Source organism: Staurois parvus, unplaced genomic scaffold, assembly GCF_062004578.1.
Source record: "Staurois parvus isolate SC_StPar_1 unplaced genomic scaffold, SC_StPar_1.0 ptg002411l, whole genome shotgun sequence".
NCBI lineage: Eukaryota > Metazoa > Chordata > Amphibia > Anura > Ranidae > Staurois > Staurois parvus.
Window position 1 is genome coordinate 33415 of NW_028320207.1, and position 18352 is coordinate 51766.

The 18352-nt window shown below is 47.0% G+C and overlaps 1 protein-coding gene across 1 annotated transcript in view; it reads left to right on the top strand.

The window, feature by feature from the left end:
• Positions 1-312: 312 nt before the first annotated feature.
• Positions 313-18352, top strand: part of LOC149430915 (otogelin-like) — a 97381-nt gene continuing 79341 nt past the window's right edge. The window contains exons 1-3 of the mRNA XM_089665925.1: positions 313-495; positions 2339-2559; positions 3963-4101. Of these exons, the coding sequence (XP_089522051.1) occupies positions 342-495; positions 2339-2559; positions 3963-4101 (514 nt within the window). The 5' untranslated portion in view covers positions 313-341. The remainder of the gene's footprint in view (positions 496-2338; positions 2560-3962; positions 4102-18352) is intronic.

Consider the following 18352-nt stretch of genomic DNA (forward strand, 5'->3'; position numbering starts at 1 on the left):
AGGGAGAGCAACTGCAGCACAACCTATCTGGTGCAGAGTGTAAGCTCCTCTGGTACAGAGACTGATGGGACTGTGGGGGAGGGGACATTAGAGTGTAAGCTCCTCTGGTACGTGTAATTAAGTTTTTGTTTAATGAATAAAAAACGGGTAGAAACCCCCCACAGACCACACAAGTGTGTCTAATAATGCACATTGGGTTGGGTGTACTAAGATGGTGGCTGCTGTCCCAAACCGGCAATGACATCACCACGCTTCGCCGAATCCCGTGACTCCCTCAGGATACATGAATGATGTCAGACTTTCCTTGGCAGGTGGCAGTGAACTCCAGGACTGCGTGGCCGATGGTCAGGAAATATGGATACAGAATCGTGGACACAGGAAATATGTATTTCATCGAAACCCCGTCCAGTATCCGGATCCAATGGTTCCACAGCAGCGGTCTCATGATCATTGAGTCCAATTCCACCACCAAACCGCCATCCATGGGACTGTGTGGTGAGTACAGCGATCCTCCGGGGACTCCCTCCCAGAAATGTGCTCAGAAACCAACACCGTTCACAGCATTTCAGTGTGAAATGAGGAGATTCCCCCCAGTAGTTGTGTCTCTGCCCCTCCCACAATGGGGAGATTCCCCCCAGTAGTTGTGTCTCTGCCCCTCCCACAATGGGGAGATTCCCCCCAGTAGTTGGTGTCTCTGCCCCTCCCACAATGCGGAGATTCCCCCCAGTAGTTGTGTCTCTGCCCCTCCCACAATGGGGAGATTCCCCCCAGTAGTTGGTGTCTCTGCCCCTCCCACAATGGGGAGATTCCCCCCAGTAGTTGGTGTCTCTGCCCCTCCCACAATGGGGAGATTCCCCCCAGTAGTTGGTGTCTCTGCCCCTCCCACAATGGGGAGATTCCCCCCAGTAGTTGGTGTCTCTGCCCCTCCCACAATGGGGAGATTCCCCCCAGTAGTTGGTGTCTCTGCCCCTCCCACAATGGGGAGATTCCCCCCAGTAGTTGGTGTCTCTGCCCCTCCCACAATGGGGAGATTCCCCCCAGTAGTTGGTGTCTCTGCCCCTCCCACAATGGGGAGATTCCCCCCAGTAGTTGGTGTCTCTGCCCCTCCCACAATGGGGCGATTCCCCCCAGTAGTTGGTGTCTCTGCCCCTCCCACAATGGGGAGATTCCCCCCCAGTAGTTGGTGTCTCTGCCCCTCCCACAATGGGGAGATTCCCCCCAGTAGTTAGTGTCTCTGCCCCTCCCACAATGGGGAGATTCCCCCCAGTAGTTGGTGTCTCTGCCCCTCCCACAATGGGGAGATTCCCCCCAGTAGTTGCTGTCTCTGCCCCTCCCACAATGGGGAGATTCCCCCCAGTAGTTGCTGTCTCTGCCCCTCCCACAATGGGGAGATTCCCCCCAGTAGTTGCTGTCTCTGCCCCTCCCACAATGGGGAGATTCCCCCCAGTAGTTGTTGTCTCTGCCCCTCCCACAATGGGGAGATTCCCCCCAGTAGTTGGTGTCTCTGCCCCTCCCACAATGGGGAGATTCCCCCCAGTAGTTGGTGTCTCTGCCCCTCCCACAATGGGGAGATTCCCCCCAGTAGTTGGTGTCTCTGCCCCTCCCACAATGGGGAGATTCCCCCCAGTAGTTGGTGTCTCTGCCCCTCCCACAATGGGGCGATTCCCCCCAGTAGTTGGTGTCTCTGCCCCTCCCACAATGGGGAGATTCCCCCCCAGTAGTTGGTGTCTCTGCCCCTCCCACAATGGGGAGATTCCCCCCAGTAGTTGGTGTCTCTGCCCCTCCCACAATGGGGAGATTCCCCCCAGTAGTTGGTGTCTCTGCCCCTCCCACAATGGGGAGATTCCCCCCAGTAGTTGGTGTCTCTGCCCCTCCCACAATGGGAAGATTCCCCCCAGTAGTTGATGTCTCTGCCCCTCCCACAATGGGGAGATTCCCCCCAGTAGTTGGTGTCTCTGCCCCTCCCACAATGGGGAGATTCCCCCCAGTAGTTGGTGTCTCTGCCCCTCCCACAATGGGAAGATTCCCCCCAGTAGTTGATGTCTCTGCCCCTCCCACAATGGGGAGATTCCCCCCAGTAGTTGGTGTCTCTGCCCCTCCCACAATGGGGAGATTCCCCCCAGTAGTTGGTGTCTCTGCCCCTCCCACAATGGGGAGATTCCCCCCAGTAGTTGGTGTCTCTGCCCCTCCCACAATGGGGCGATTCCCCCCAGTAGTTGGTGTCTCTGCCCCTCCAATATGGTCAGTATATAGTATATACAGATGTCTCTCACGGGGGGGGTTGTTCATCCTCGGAGTTGTACCGATCCCCCTGCTGTATTATTGGTCGCCCCCCCAGGTCTGTGCGATGGGAACACGACGAATGATCTCATTCTGCCCAATGGCCGGGTCCTGAGCGCGAGCGACGATTCCTCCGAGTTCCTGGACAGCTGGCAGGTTCCCTACACAGTGAAGTATGTGGGGAGGGAGCGGCGGCAGGACGGTAACTGCTCCTCCGTGGATTGCTCTCCGTGTCTCCAGATGATTGGGAAGCAGACGTTCAGCAACTGCCACCCCTACGTACGTATCACTCGCTCTATGGGGGAGGGGCACACTGCAGGGGGCACTATCCAGGGGTGTATGGGGGAGGGGCACACTGCGGGGGGTGCTATCCAGGGGTGTATGGAGGAGGGGCACACTGCAGGGGGTGCTATGCAGGGGTGTATGGAGGAGGGGCACACTGCAGGGGGTGCTATGCAGGGGTGTATGGAGGAGGGGCACACTGCAGGGGGTGCTATGCAGGGGTGTATGGAGGAGGGGCACACTGCAGGGGGCGCTATCCAGGGGTGTATGGGGGAGGGGCACACTGCGGGGGGTGCTATCCAGGGGTGTATGGAGGAGGGGCACACTGCAGGGGGTGCTATGCAGGGGTGTATGGAGGAGGGGCACACTGCAGGGGGTGCTATGCAGGGGTGTATGGAGGAGGGGCACACTGCAGGGGGTGCTATGCAGGGGTGTATGGAGGAGGGGCACACTGCAGGGGGCGCTATCCAGGGGTGTATGGGGGAGGGGCACACTGCGGGGGGTGCTATCCAGGGGTGTATGGAGGAGGGGCACACTGCAGGGGGTGCTATCCAGGGGTGTATGGAGGAGGGGCACACTGCAGGGGGTGCTATGCAGGGGTGTATGGAGGAGGGGCACACTGCAGGGGGTGCTATGCAGGGGTGTATGGGGGAGGGGCACACTGCAGGGGGTGCTCTCTAGGCCTCCATATGGAGCATTGTATCATGGAAGGAAAGCAGGCAACCCCCCCCAGTCTTGCACAGGTGTAGCGGCTCCTCCCCTTCATTCTTGCGCAGGTGTACCGGCTCCTCCCCTTCAGTCTGGCACAGGTGTACCGGCTCCTCCCCTTCAGTCTTGCACAGGTGTACTGGCTCCTCCCCTTCAGTCTGGCACAGGTGTACCGGCTCCTCCCCTTCAGTCTTGCACAGGTGTACCGGCTCCTCCCCTTCAGTCTTGCACAGGTGTACCGGCTCCTCCCCTTCAGTCTTGCACAGGTGTACCGGCTCCTCCCCTTCAGTTTAGCACATGTGTACTGGCTCCTCCCATTCAGCAGGTAACCCCCCCAGTCTTGCACAGCTGTACCGCCTCCTCCCCTTCAGTTCTGTACAGGTGTCCCGGCTCCTCCCCTTCAGTCTTGTACAGGTGTCCCGGCTCCTCCCCTGGTTACTCTGATGTCACTGCACACTGGGAGTTTCTCACAATGTGCATTAGAAGCTGCAGCCAATCAGATAGAGCTCCGCCTCATTTCCTGGCTGGAGGACGTCAAGCATCATCTTGGTCTTTTCTCCCCAGCCTGACTGTCCCTGGCCCCTCCCCTTTCATTCACATGACTTCTAAGGGCCGGTCAGAGTGCAGGATGAAGGTAGCTCAGACAGTTCATGTTTCAGACGTCAGCTGACCTCTCCTATGTCCCGTGTCAGGTGTCCCCGGAGGAATTCTGTGAGTTGTGGGCGCAGGACGTGGAATACACCCGGGATCCATGCAAAGCTCTGACGGCGTACACCGCCATGTGCCACAAATTCAACGTGTGCATCGAATGGAGGAACCCCGACTTCTGCCGTAAGTGGGGGCGGGGCCACAGAGGGGGCGGGACCAGAATCTCATCATTTATATACAAGGAGTGTTAGTGGGTGGGACTACTGTGTGGTTGGGCATTCCCCATCATGGTGTATATTACATTCCCCATCGTGGTGTATATTACATTCCCCATCGTGGTGTATATTCCGTACATTCCCCATCGTGGTGTATATTACATTCCCCATCGTGGTGTATATTCCGTACATTCCCCATCGTGGTGTATATTACATTCCCCATCGTGGTGTATATTCCGTACATTCCCCATCGTGGTGTATATTACATTCCCCATCGTGGTGTATATTACATTCCCCATCGTGGTGTATATTACATTCCCCATCATGGTGTATATTACATTCCCCATCGTGGTGTATATTACATTCCCCATCGTGGTGTATATTACATTCCCCATCATGGTGTATATTACATTCCCCATCGTGGTGTATATTCCATACATTCCCCATCGTGGTGTATATTCCGTACATTCCCCATCGTGATGTATATTACATTCCCCATCATGGTGTATATTACATTCCCCATCGTGGTGTATATTCCATACATTCCCCATCGTGGTGTATATTCCATACATTCCCCATCGTGGTGTATATTACATTCCCCATCATGGTGTATATGATATTCCCCATCGTGGTGTATATTCCATACATTCCCCATCGTGGTGTATATTACATTCCCCATCGTGGTGTATATTCCGTACATTCCCCATCGTGGTGTATATTACATTCCCCATCGTGGTGTATATTACATTCCCCATCGTGGTGTATATTACATTCCCCATCGTGGTGTATATTACATTCCCCATCGTGGTGTATATTACATTCCCCATCGTGGTGTATATGACATTCCCCATCGTGGTGTATATTACATTCCCCATCGTGGTGTATATTACATTCCCCATCGTGGTGTATATTCCGTACATTCCCCATCGTGGTGTATATTACATTCCCCATCATGGTGTATATTCCGTACATTCCCCATCATGGTGTATATTACATTCCCCATCGTGGTGTATATTCCGTACATTCCCCATCGTGGTGTATATTACATTCCCCATCGTGGTGTATATTCCGTACATTCCCCATCATGGTGTATATTACATTCCCCATCATGGTGTATATTCCGTACATTCCCCATCGTGGTGTATATTACATTCCCCATCGTGGTGTATATGACATTCCCCATCGTGGTGTATCTGACATTCCCCATCGTGGTGTATATTCCGTACATTCCCCATCGTGATGTATATTACATTCCCCATCGTGGTGTATCTGACATTCCCCATCGTGGTGTATATTCCGCACATTCCCCATCGTGATGTATATTACATTCCCCATCGTGGTGTATATTACATTCCCCATCGTGATGTATATTACATTCCCCATCGTGGTGTATATTACATTCCCCATCGTGGTGTATCTGACATTCCCCATCGTGGTGTATATTCCGTACATTCCCCATCGTGATGTATATTACATTCCCCATCGTGGTGTATATTACATTCCCCATCGTGGTGTATATTCCGTACATTCCCCATCGTGGTGTATATTACATTCCCCATCGTGGTGTATATTACATTCCCCATCGTGGTGTATATTCCGTACATTCCCCATCGTGGTGTATATTCCGTACATTCCCCATCGTGGTGTATATTACATTCCCCATCGTGGTGTATATGACATTCCCCATCGTGGTGTATATTACATTCCCCATCGTGGTGTATATTCCGTACATTCCCCATCGTGGTGTATATTACATTCCCCATCGTTGTGTATATTCCGTACATTCCCCATCGTGGTGTATATTACATTCCCCATCGTGGTGTATATTACATTCCCCATCGTGGTGTATATTCCGTACATTCCCCATCGTGGTGTATATGACATTCCCCATCATGGTGTATATGACATTCCCCATCGTGGTGTATATTACATTCCCCATCGTGGTGTATATTACATTCCCCATCGTGGTGTATATTCCGTACATTCCCCATCGTGGTGTATATTACATTCCCCATCGTGGTGTATATTACATTCCCCATCGTGGTGTATATTCCGTACATTCCCCATCGTGGTGTATATTCCGTACATTCCCCATCGTGGTGTATATTACATTCCCCATCGTGGTGTATATTCCGTACATTCCCCATCGTGGTGTATATTACATTCCCCATCGTGGTGTATATTACATTCCCCATCGTGGTGTATATGACATTCCCCATTGTGGTGTATATTACATTCCCCATCGTGGTGTATATTACATTCCCCATCGTGCTGTATATTACATTCCCCATCGTGGTGTATAATCCGTACATTCCCCATCGTGGTGTATATTCCGTACATTCCCCATCGTGGTGTATATTACATTCCCCATCGTGGTGTATATTACATTCCCCATCGTGGTGTATATTACATTCCCCATCGTGGTGTATAATCTGTACATTCCCCATCGTGGTGTATATTCCGTACATTCCCCATCGTGGTGTATATTACATTCCCCATCGTGGTGTATATTACATTCCCCATCGTGGTGTATATTCCGTACATTCCCCATCGTGGTGTATATGACATTCCCCATCGTGGTGTATATTACATTCCCCATCGTGGTGTATATTACATTCCCCATCGTGGTGTATATTACATTCCCCATCGTGGTGTATATTACATTCCCCATCATGGTGTATATTACATTCCCCATCGTGGTGTATATTCCGTACATTCCCCATCGTGGTGTATATGACATTCCCCATCGTGGTGTATATTCCGTACATTCCCCATCATGGTGTATATTCCGTACATTCCCCATCGTGGTGTATATTACATTCCCCATCGTGGTGTATATGACATTCCCCATCGTGGTGTATATGACATTCCCCATCGTGGTGTATATTACATTCCCCATCATGGTGTATATTCCGTACATTCCCCATCGTGGTGTATATTACATTCCCCATCGTGGTGTATATTCCGTACATTCCCCATCGTGGTGTATATTCCGTACATTCCCCATCGTGGTGTATATGACATTCCCCATCGTGGTGTATATTCCGTACATTCCCCATCGTGGTGTATATTCCGTACATTCCCCATCGTGGTGTATATTCCGTACATTCCCCATCGTGGTGTATATTACATTCCCCATCGTGGTGTATATTCCGTACATTCCCCATCGTGGTGTATATTACATTCCCCATCATGGTGTATATTCCGTACATTCCCCATCGTGGTGTATATTACATTCCCCATCGTGGTGTATATTCCGTACATTCCCCATCGTGGTGTATATTACATTCCCCATCGTGGTGTATATTCCGTACATTCCCCATCGTGGTGTATATTACATTCCCCATCGTGGTGTATATTCCGTACATTCCCCATCGTGGTGTATATTCCGTACATTCCCCATCGTGGTGTATATTACATTCCCCATCGTGGTGTATATTCCGTACATTCCCCATCGTGGTGTATATTCCGTACATTCCCCATCGTGGTGTATATTCCGTACATTCCCCATCGTGGTGTATATTCCGTACATTCCCCATCGTGGTGTATATTACATTCCCCATCGTGGTGTATATTACATTCCCCATCGTGGTGTATATTACATTCCCCATCGTGGTGTATATTCCGTACATTCCCCATCGTGGTGTATATGACATTCCCCATCGTGGTGTATATGACATTCCCCATCGTGGTGTATATGACATTCCCCATCGTGGTGTATATTACATTCCCCATCATGGTGTATATTACATTCCCCATCGTGGTGTATATTCCGTACATTCCCCATCGTGGTGTATATTCCGTACATTCCCCATCGTGGTGTATATTACATTCCCCATCGTGGTGTATATGACATTCCCCATCGTGGTGTATATGACATTCCCCATCGTGCTGTATATTACATTCCCCATCGTGGTGTATATTCCGTACATTCCCCATCGTGGTGTATATGACATTCCCCATCGTGGTGTATATTACATTCCCCATCGTGGTGTATATTCCGTACATTCCCCATCGTGGTGTATATGACATTCCCCATCGTGGTGTATATTCCGTACATTCCCCATCGTGGTGTATATTACATTCCCCATCGTGGTGTATATTCCGTACATTCCCCATCGTGGTGTATATTACATTCCCCATCATGGTGTATATTACATTCCCCATCGTGGTGTATATTACATTCCCCATCGTGGTGTATATTACATTCCCCATCATGGTGTATATTCCGTACATTCCCCATCGTGGTGTATATTCCGTACATTCCCCATCGTGGTGTATATTCCGTACATTCCCCATCGTGGTGTATATTCCGTACATTCCCCATCATGGTGTATATTCCGTACATTCCCCATCGTGGTGTATATTACATTCCCCATCGTGGTGTATATGACATTCCCCATCGTGGTGTATATGACATTCCCAATCGTGGTGTATATGACATTCCCCATCGTGGTGTATATGACATTCCCCATCGTGGTGTATATTACATTCCCCATCGTGGTGTATATTCCGTACATTCCCCATCGTGATGTATATATTCCGTACATTCCCCATCGTGGTGTATATTCCGTACATTCCCCATCGTGGTGTATATTCCGTACATTCCCCATCGTGGTGTATATTACATTCCCCATCGTGGTGTATATTACATTCCCCATCGTGGTGTATATTACATTCCCCATCATGGTGTATATGACATTCCCCATCGTGGTGTATATGACATTCCCCATCGTGGTGTATATTACATTCCCCATCGTGGTGTATATGACATTCCCCATCGTGGTGTATATGACATTCCCCATCGTGGTGTATATTACATTCCCCATCGTGGTGTATATTCCGTACATTCCCCATCATGGTGTATATTCCGTACATTCCCCATCGTGGTGTATATTCCCTACATTCCCCATCATGGTGTATATTCCGTACATTCCCCATCGTGGTGTATATTCCCTACATTCCCCATCGTGGTGTATATTCCCTACATTCCCCATCATGGTGTATATTACATTCCCCATCGTGGTCTATATTCCGTACATTCCCCATCGTGGTGTATATTCCGTACATTCCCCATCGTGGTGTATATTACATTCCCCATCGTGGTGTATATTACATTCCCCATCGTGGTGTATATTACATTCCCCATCGTGGTGTATATGACATTCCCCATCGTGGTGTATATGACATTCCCCATCGTGGTGTATATTACATTCCCCATCGTGGTGTATATTACATTCCCCATCGTGGTGTATATGACATTCCCCATCGTGGTGTATATTACATTCCCCATCGTGGTGTATATTACATTCCCCATCGTGGTGTATATTACATTCCCCATCGTGGTGTATATTACATTCCCCATCGTGGTGTATATGACATTCCCCATCGTGGTGTATATTCCGCACATTCCCCATCGTGATGTATATTACATTCCCCATCGTGATGTATATTACATTCCCCATCGTGGTGTATATTACATTCCCCATCGTGGTGTATATTCCGTACATTCCCCATCGTGATGTATATTACATTCCCCATCGTGGTGTATATTACATTCCCCATCGTGGTGTATATTCCGTACATTCCCCATCGTGGTGTATATTACATTCCCCATCGTGGTGTATATTCCGTACATTCCCCATCGTGGTGTATATTCCGTACATTCCCCATCGTGGTGTATATTACATTCCCCATCGTGGTGTATATTCCGTACATTCCCCATCGTGGTGTATATTACATTCCCCATCGTGGTGTATATTACATTCCCCATCGTGGTGTATATTACATTCCCCATCGTGGTGTATATTCCGTACATTCCCCATCGTGGTGTATATTACATTCCCCATCGTGGTGTATATTACATTCCCCATCGTGGTGTATATTACATTCCCCATCGTGGTGTATATTCCGTACATTCCCCATCGTGGTGTATATTCCGTACATTCCCCATCGTGGTGTATATTACATTCCCCATCGTGGTGTATATTCCGTACATTCCCCATCGTGGTGTATATTACATTCCCCATCGTGGTGTATATTACATTCCCCATCGTGGTGTATATGACATTCCCCATCGTGGTGTATATGACATTCCCCATCGTGGTGTATATGACATTCCCCATCGTGGTGTATATTACATTCCCCATCGTGGTGTATATTACATTCCCCATCGTGGTGTATATTACATTCCCCATCGTGGTGTATATTACATTCCCCATCATGGTGTATATTACATTCCCCATCGTGGTGTATATTCCGTACATTCCCCATCGTGGTGTATATGACATTCCCCATCGTGGTGTATATTCCGTACATTCCCCATCATGGTGTATATTCCGTACATTCCCCATCGTGGTGTATATTACATTCCCCATCGTGGTGTATATTCCGTACATTCCCCATCGTGGTGTATATTACATTCCCCATCGTGGTGTATATGACATTCCCCATCGTGGTGTATATTACATTCCCCATCATGGTGTATATTCCGTACATTCCCCATCGTGGTGTATATTACATTCCCCATCGTGGTGTATATTCCGTACATTCCCCATCGTGGTGTATATTCCGTACATTCCCCATCGTGGTGTATATTCCGTACATTCCCCATCGTGGTGTATATTCCGTACATTCCCCATCGTGGTGTATATTACATTCCCCATCGTGGTGTATATTCCGTACATTCCCCATCGTGGTGTATATTACATTCCCCATCATGGTGTATATTCAGTACATTCCCCATCGTGGTGTATATTCCGTACATTCCCCATCGTGGTGTATATTCCGTACATTCCCCATCGTGGTGTATATTACATTCCCCATCGTGGTGTATATTCCGTACATTCCCCATCGTGGTGTATATTACATTCCCCATCGTGGTGTATATTCCGTACATTCCCCATCGTGGTGTATATTCCGTACATTCCCCATCGTGGTGTATATTACATTCCCCATCGTGGTGTATATTACATTCCCCATCGTGGTGTATATTACATTCCCCATCGTGGTGTATATTCCGTACATTCCCCATCGTGGTGTATATGACATTCCCCATCGTGGTGTATATGACATTCCCCATCGTGGTGTATATGACATTCCCCATCGTGGTGTATATTACATTCCCCATCGTGGTGTATATTACATTCCCCATCGTGGTGTATATTCCGTACATTCCCCATCGTGGTGTATATTCCGTACATTCCCCATCGTGGTGTATATTCCGTACATTCCCCATCGTGGTGTATATTCCGTACATTCCCCATCGTGGTGTATATTCCGTACATTCCCCATCCTGGTGTATATTACATTCCCCATCGTGGTGTATATTACATTCCCCATCGTGGTGTATATTACATTCCCCATCATGGTGTATATTACATTCCCCATCGTGGTGTATATTACATTCCCCATCGTGGTGTATATTACATTCCCCATCATGGTGTATATTACATTCCCCATCGTGGTGTATATTCCATACATTCCCCATCGTGGTGTATATTCCGTACATTCCCCATCGTGATGTATATTACATTCCCCATCGTGGTGTATATTCCATACATTCCCCATCGTGGTGTATATTACATTCCCCATCATGGTGTATATTACATTCCCCATCGTGGTGTATATGACATTCCCCATCATGGTGTATATTACATTCCCCATCATGGTGTATATGATATTCCCCATCGTGGTGTATATTCCATACATTCCCCATCGTGGTGTATATTACATTCCCCATCGTGGTGTATATTCCGTACATTCCCCATCGTGGTGTATATTACATTCCCCATCGTGGTGTATATTACATTCCCCATCGTGGTGTATATTACATTCCCCATCGTGGTGTATATTACATTCCCCATCGTGGTGTATATTACATTCCCCATCGTGGTGTATATTACATTCCCCATCATGGTGTATATTCCGTACATTCCCCATCATGGTGTATATTACATTCCCCATCGTGGTGTATATTCCGTACATTCCCCATCATGGTGTATATTACATTCCCCATCATGGTGTATATTCCGTACATTCCCCATCGTGGTGTATATTACATTCCCCATCGTGGTGTATATTACATTCCCCATCGTGGTGTATCTGACATTCCCCATCGTGGTGTATATTCCGCACATTCCCCATCGTGGTGTATATTACATTCCCCATCGTGGTGTATATTACATTCCCCATCGTGGTGTATATTCCGTACATTCCCCATCGTGGTGTATATTACATTCCCCATCGTGGTGTATATGACATTCCCCATCGTGGTGTATATTACATTCCCCATCGTGGTGTATATTCCGTACATTCCCCATCGTGGTGTATATTACATTCCCCATCGTGGTGTATATTACATTCCCCATCGTGGTGTATATTCCGTACATTCCCCATCGTGGTGTATATGACATTCCCCATCGTGGTGTATATTACATTCCCCATCGTGGTGTATATTACATTCCCCATCGTGGTGTATATTACATTCCCCATCGTGGTGTATATTCCGTACATTCCCCATCGTGGTGTATATTACATTCCCCATCGTGGTGTATATTACATTCCCCATCGTGGTGTATATTCCGTACATTCCCCATCGTGGTGTATATTCCGTACATTCCCCATCGTGGTGTATATTACATTCCCCATCGTGGTGTATATTCCGTACATTCCCCATCGTGGTGTATATGACATTCCCCATCGTGGTGTATATTACATTCCCCATCGTGGTGTATATTACATTCCCCATCGTGGTGTATATTCCGTACATTCCCCATCGTGGTGTATATTACATTCCCCATCGTGGTGTATATGACATTCCCCATCGTGGTGTATATTACATTCCCCATCGTGGTGTATATTCCGTACATTCCCCATCGTGGTGTATATTACATTCCCCATCGTGGTGTATATTACATTCCCCATCGTGGTGTATATTCCGTACATTCCCCATCGTGGTGTATATTACATTCCCCATCGTGGTGTATATTCCGTACATTCCCCATCGTGGTGTATATTACATTCCCCATCGTGGTGTATATTACATTCCCCATCGTGGTGTATATTACATTCCCCATCGTGGTGTATATTACATTCCCCATCGTGCTGTATATTACATTCCCCATCGTGGTGTATAATCCGTACATTCCCCATCGTGGTGTATATTCCGTACATTCCCCATCGTGGTGTATATTACATTCCCCATCGTGGTGTATATTACATTCCCCATCGTGGTGTATATTACATTCCCCATCGTGGTGTATATTACATTCCCCATCGTGGTGTATAATCCGTACATTCCCCATCGTGGTGTATATTCCGTACATTCCCCATCGTGGTGTATATTACATTCCCCATCGTGGTGTATATTCCGTACATTCCCCATCGTGGTGTATATGACATTCCCCATCGTGGTGTATATTACATTCCCCATCGTGGTGTATATTACATTCCCCATCGTGGTGTATATTACATTCCCCATCGTGGTGTATATTACATTCCCCATCATGGTGTATATTACATTCCCCATCGTGGTGTATATTCCGTACATTCCCCATCGTGGTGTATATGACATTCCCCATCGTGGTGTATATTCCGTACATTCCCCATCGTGGTGTATATTCCGTACATTCCCCATCGTGGTGTATATTACATTCCCCATCGTGGTGTATATGACATTCCCCATCGTGGTGTATATGACATTCCCCATCGTGGTGTATATTACATTCCCCATCATGGTGTATATTCCGTACATTCCCCATCGTGGTGTATATTACATTCCCCATCGTGGTGTATATTCCGTACATTCCCCATCGTGGTGTATATTCCGTACATTCCCCATCGTGGTGTATATGACATTCCCCATCGTGGTGTATATTCCGTACATTCCCCATCGTGGTGTATATTCCGTACATTCCCCATCGTGGTGTATATTCCGTACATTCCCCATCGTGGTGTATATTCCGTACATTCCCCATCGTGGTGTATATTACATTCCCCATCGTGGTGTATATTCCGTACATTCCCCATCGTGGTGTATATTACATTCCCCATCATGGTGTATATTCCGTACATTCCCCATCGTGGTGTATATTACATTCCCCATCGTGGTGTATATTCCGTACATTCCCCATCGTGGTGTATATTACATTCCCCATCGTGGTGTATATTCCGTACATTCCCCATCGTGGTGTATATTACATTCCCCATCGTGGTGTATATTCCGTACATTCCCCATCGTGGTGTATATTCCGTACATTCCCCATCGTGGTGTATATTCCGTACATTCCCCATCGTGGTGTATATTCCGTACATTCCCCATCGTGGTGTATATTACATTCCCCATCGTGGTGTATATTACATTCCCCATCGTGGTGTATATTACATTCCCCATCGTGGTGTATATTCCGTACATTCCCCATCGTGGTGTATATGACATTCCCCATCGTGGTGTATATGACATTCCCCATCGTGGTGTATATGACATTCCCCATCGTGGTGTATATTACATTCCCCATCATGGTGTATATTACATTCCCCATCGTGGTGTATATTCCGTACATTCCCCATCGTGGTGTATATTCCGTACATTCCCCATCGTGGTGTATATTACATTCCCCATCGTGGTGTATATGACATTCCCCATCGTGGTGTATATGACATTCCCCATCGTGCTGTATATTACATTCCCCATCGTGGTGTATATTACATTCCCCATCATGGTGTATATTACATTCCCCATCGTGGTGTATATGACATTCCCCATCATGGTGTATATTACATTCCCCATCGTGGTGTATATTCCGTACATTCCCCATCGTGGTGTATATGACATTCCCCATCGTGGTGTATATTCCGTACATTCCCCATCGTGGTGTATATTACATTCCCCATCGTGGTGTATATTCCGTACATTCCCCATCGTGGTGTATATTACATTCCCCATCATGGTGTATATTACATTCCCCATCGTGGTGTATATTCCGTACATTCCCCATCGTGGTGTATATTCCGTACATTCCCCATCGTGGTGTATATTCCGTACATTCCCCATCGTGGTGTATATTCCGTACATTCCCCATCATGGTGTATATTCCGTACATTCCCCATCGTGGTGTATATTACATTCCCCATCGTGGTGTATATTCCGTACATTCCCCATCGTGGTGTATATTACATTCCCCATCGTGGTGTATATTACATTCCCCATCGTGGTGTATATGACATTCCCCATCGTGGTGTATATTACATTCCCCATCGTGGTGTATATTACGTACATTCCCCATCGTGGTGTATATTACATTCCCCATCGTGGTGTATATTCCGTACATTCCCCATCGTGATGTATATATTCCGTACATTCCCCATCGTGGTGTATATTCCGTACATTCCCCATCGTGATGTATATATTCCGTACATTCCCCATCGTGGTGTATATTCCGTACATTCCCCATCGTGGTGTATATTACATTCCCCATCGTGGTGTATATTACATTCCCCATCGTGGTGTATATTACATTCCCCATCGTGGTGTATATGACATTCCCCATCGTGGTGTATATGACATTCCCCATCGTGGTGTATATTACATTCCCCATCGTGGTGTATATGACATTCCCCATCGTGGTGTATATTACATTCCCCATCGTGGTGTATATTCCGTACATTCCCCATCATGGTGTATATTCCGTACATTCCCCATCGTGGTGTATATGACATTCCCCATCGTGGTGTATATTACATTCCCCATCGTGGTGTATATTCCGTACATTCCCCATCGTGGTGTATATTCCCTACATTCCCCATCGTGGTGTATATTCCCTACATTCCCCATCATGGTGTATATTACATTCCGCATCGTGGTGTATATTCCGTACATTCCCCATCGTGGTGTATATTCCGTACATTCCCCATCGTGGTGTATATTACATTCCCCATCGTGGTGTATATTACATTCCCCATCGTGGTGTATATTACATTCCCCATCGTGGTGTATATGACATTCCCCATCGTGGTGTATCTGACATTCCCCATCGTGGTGTATATTCCGTACATTCCCCATCGTGATGTATATTACATTCCCCATCGTGGTGTATCTGACATTCCCCATCGTGGTGTATATTCCGCACATTCCCCATCGTGATGTATATTACATTCCCCATCGTGATGTATATTACATTCCCCATCGTGGTGTATATTACATTCCCCATCGTGGTGTATCTGACATTCCCCATCGTGGTTTATATTCCGTACATTCCCCATCGTGATGTATATTACATTCCCCATCGTGGTGTATATTACATTCCCCATCGTGGTGTATATTCCGTACATTCCCCATCGTGGTGTATATTACATTCCCCATCGTGGTGTATATTCCGTACATTCCCCATCGTGGTGTATATTCCGTACATTCCCCATCGTGGTGTATATTACATTCCCCATCGTGGTGTATATTCCGTACATTCCCCATCGTGGTGTATATTACATTCCCCATCGTGGTGTATATTACATTCCCCATCGTGGTGTATATTACATTCCCCATCGTGGTGTATATTCCGTACATTCCCCATCGTGGTGTATATTACATTCCCCATCGTGGTGTATATTACATTCCCCATCGTGGTGTATATTACATTCCCCATCGTGGTGTATATTCCGTACATTCCCCATCGTGGTGTATATTCCGTACATTCCCCATCGTGGTGTATATTACATTCCCCATCGTGGTGTATATTCCGTACATTCCCCATCGTGGTGTATATTACATTCCCCATCGTGGTGTATATTACATTCCCCATCGTGGTGTATAATCCGTACATTCCCCATCGTGGTGTATATGACATTCCCCATTGTGGTGTATATTACATTCCCCATCGTGGTGTATATTACATTCCCCATCGTGCTGTATATTACATTCCCCATCGTGCTGTATATTACATTCCCCATCGTGGTGTATATTCCGTACATTCCCCATCGTGGTGTATATTACATTCCCCATCGTGGTGTATATTACATTCCCCATCGTGGTGTATATTACATTCCCCATCGTGGTGTATATGACATTCCCCATCGTGGTGTATATTACATTCCCCATCGTGGTGTATATTACATTCCCCATCGTGGTGTATATTACATTCCCCATCGTGGTGTATATTACATTCCCCATCATGGTGTATATTACATTCCCCATCGTGGTGTATATTCCGTACATTCCCCATCGTGGTGTATATGACATTCCCCATCGTGGTGTATATTCCGTACATTCCCCATCATGGTGTATATTCCGTACATTCCCCATCGTGGTGTATATTACATTCCCCATCGTGGTGTATATTCCGTACATTCCCCATCGTGGTGTATATTACATTCCCCATCGTGGTGTATATTCCGTACATTCCCCATCGTGGTGTATATGACATTCCCCATCGTGGTGTATATTACATTCCCCATCATGGTGTATATTCCGTACATTCCCCATCGTGGTGTATATTACATTCCCCATCGTGGTGTATATTCCGTACATTCCCCATCGTGGTGTATATTCCGTACATTCCCCATCGTGGTGTATATTCCGTACATTCCCCATCGTGGTGTATATTACATTCCCCATCGTGGTGTATATGACATTCCCCATCGTGGTGTATATTACATTCCCCATCGTGGTGTATATTCCGTACATTCCCCATCGTGGTGTATATTACATTCCCCATCGTGGTGTATATGACATTCCCCATCGTGGTGTATATTACATTCCCCATCGTGGTGTATATTACATTCCCCATCGTGGTGTATATTCCGTACATTCCCCATCGTGGTGTATATTACATTCCCCATCGTGGTGTATATTCCGTACATTCCCCATCGTGGTGTATATTACATTCCCCATCGTGGTGTATATTACATTCCCCATCGTGGTGTATATTACATTCCCCATCGTGGTGTATATTACATTCCCCATCGTGGTGTATATTACATTCCCCATCGTGGTGTATAATCCGTACATTCCCCATCGTGGTGTATATTCCGTACATTCCCCATCGTGGTGTATATTACATTCCCCATCGTGGTGTATATTACATTCCCCATCGTGGTGTATATTACATTCCCCATCGTGGTGTATATTACATTCCCCATCGTGGTGTATAATCCGTACATTCCCCATCGTGGTGTATATTCCGTACATTCCCCATCGTGGTGTATATTACATTCCCCATCGTGGT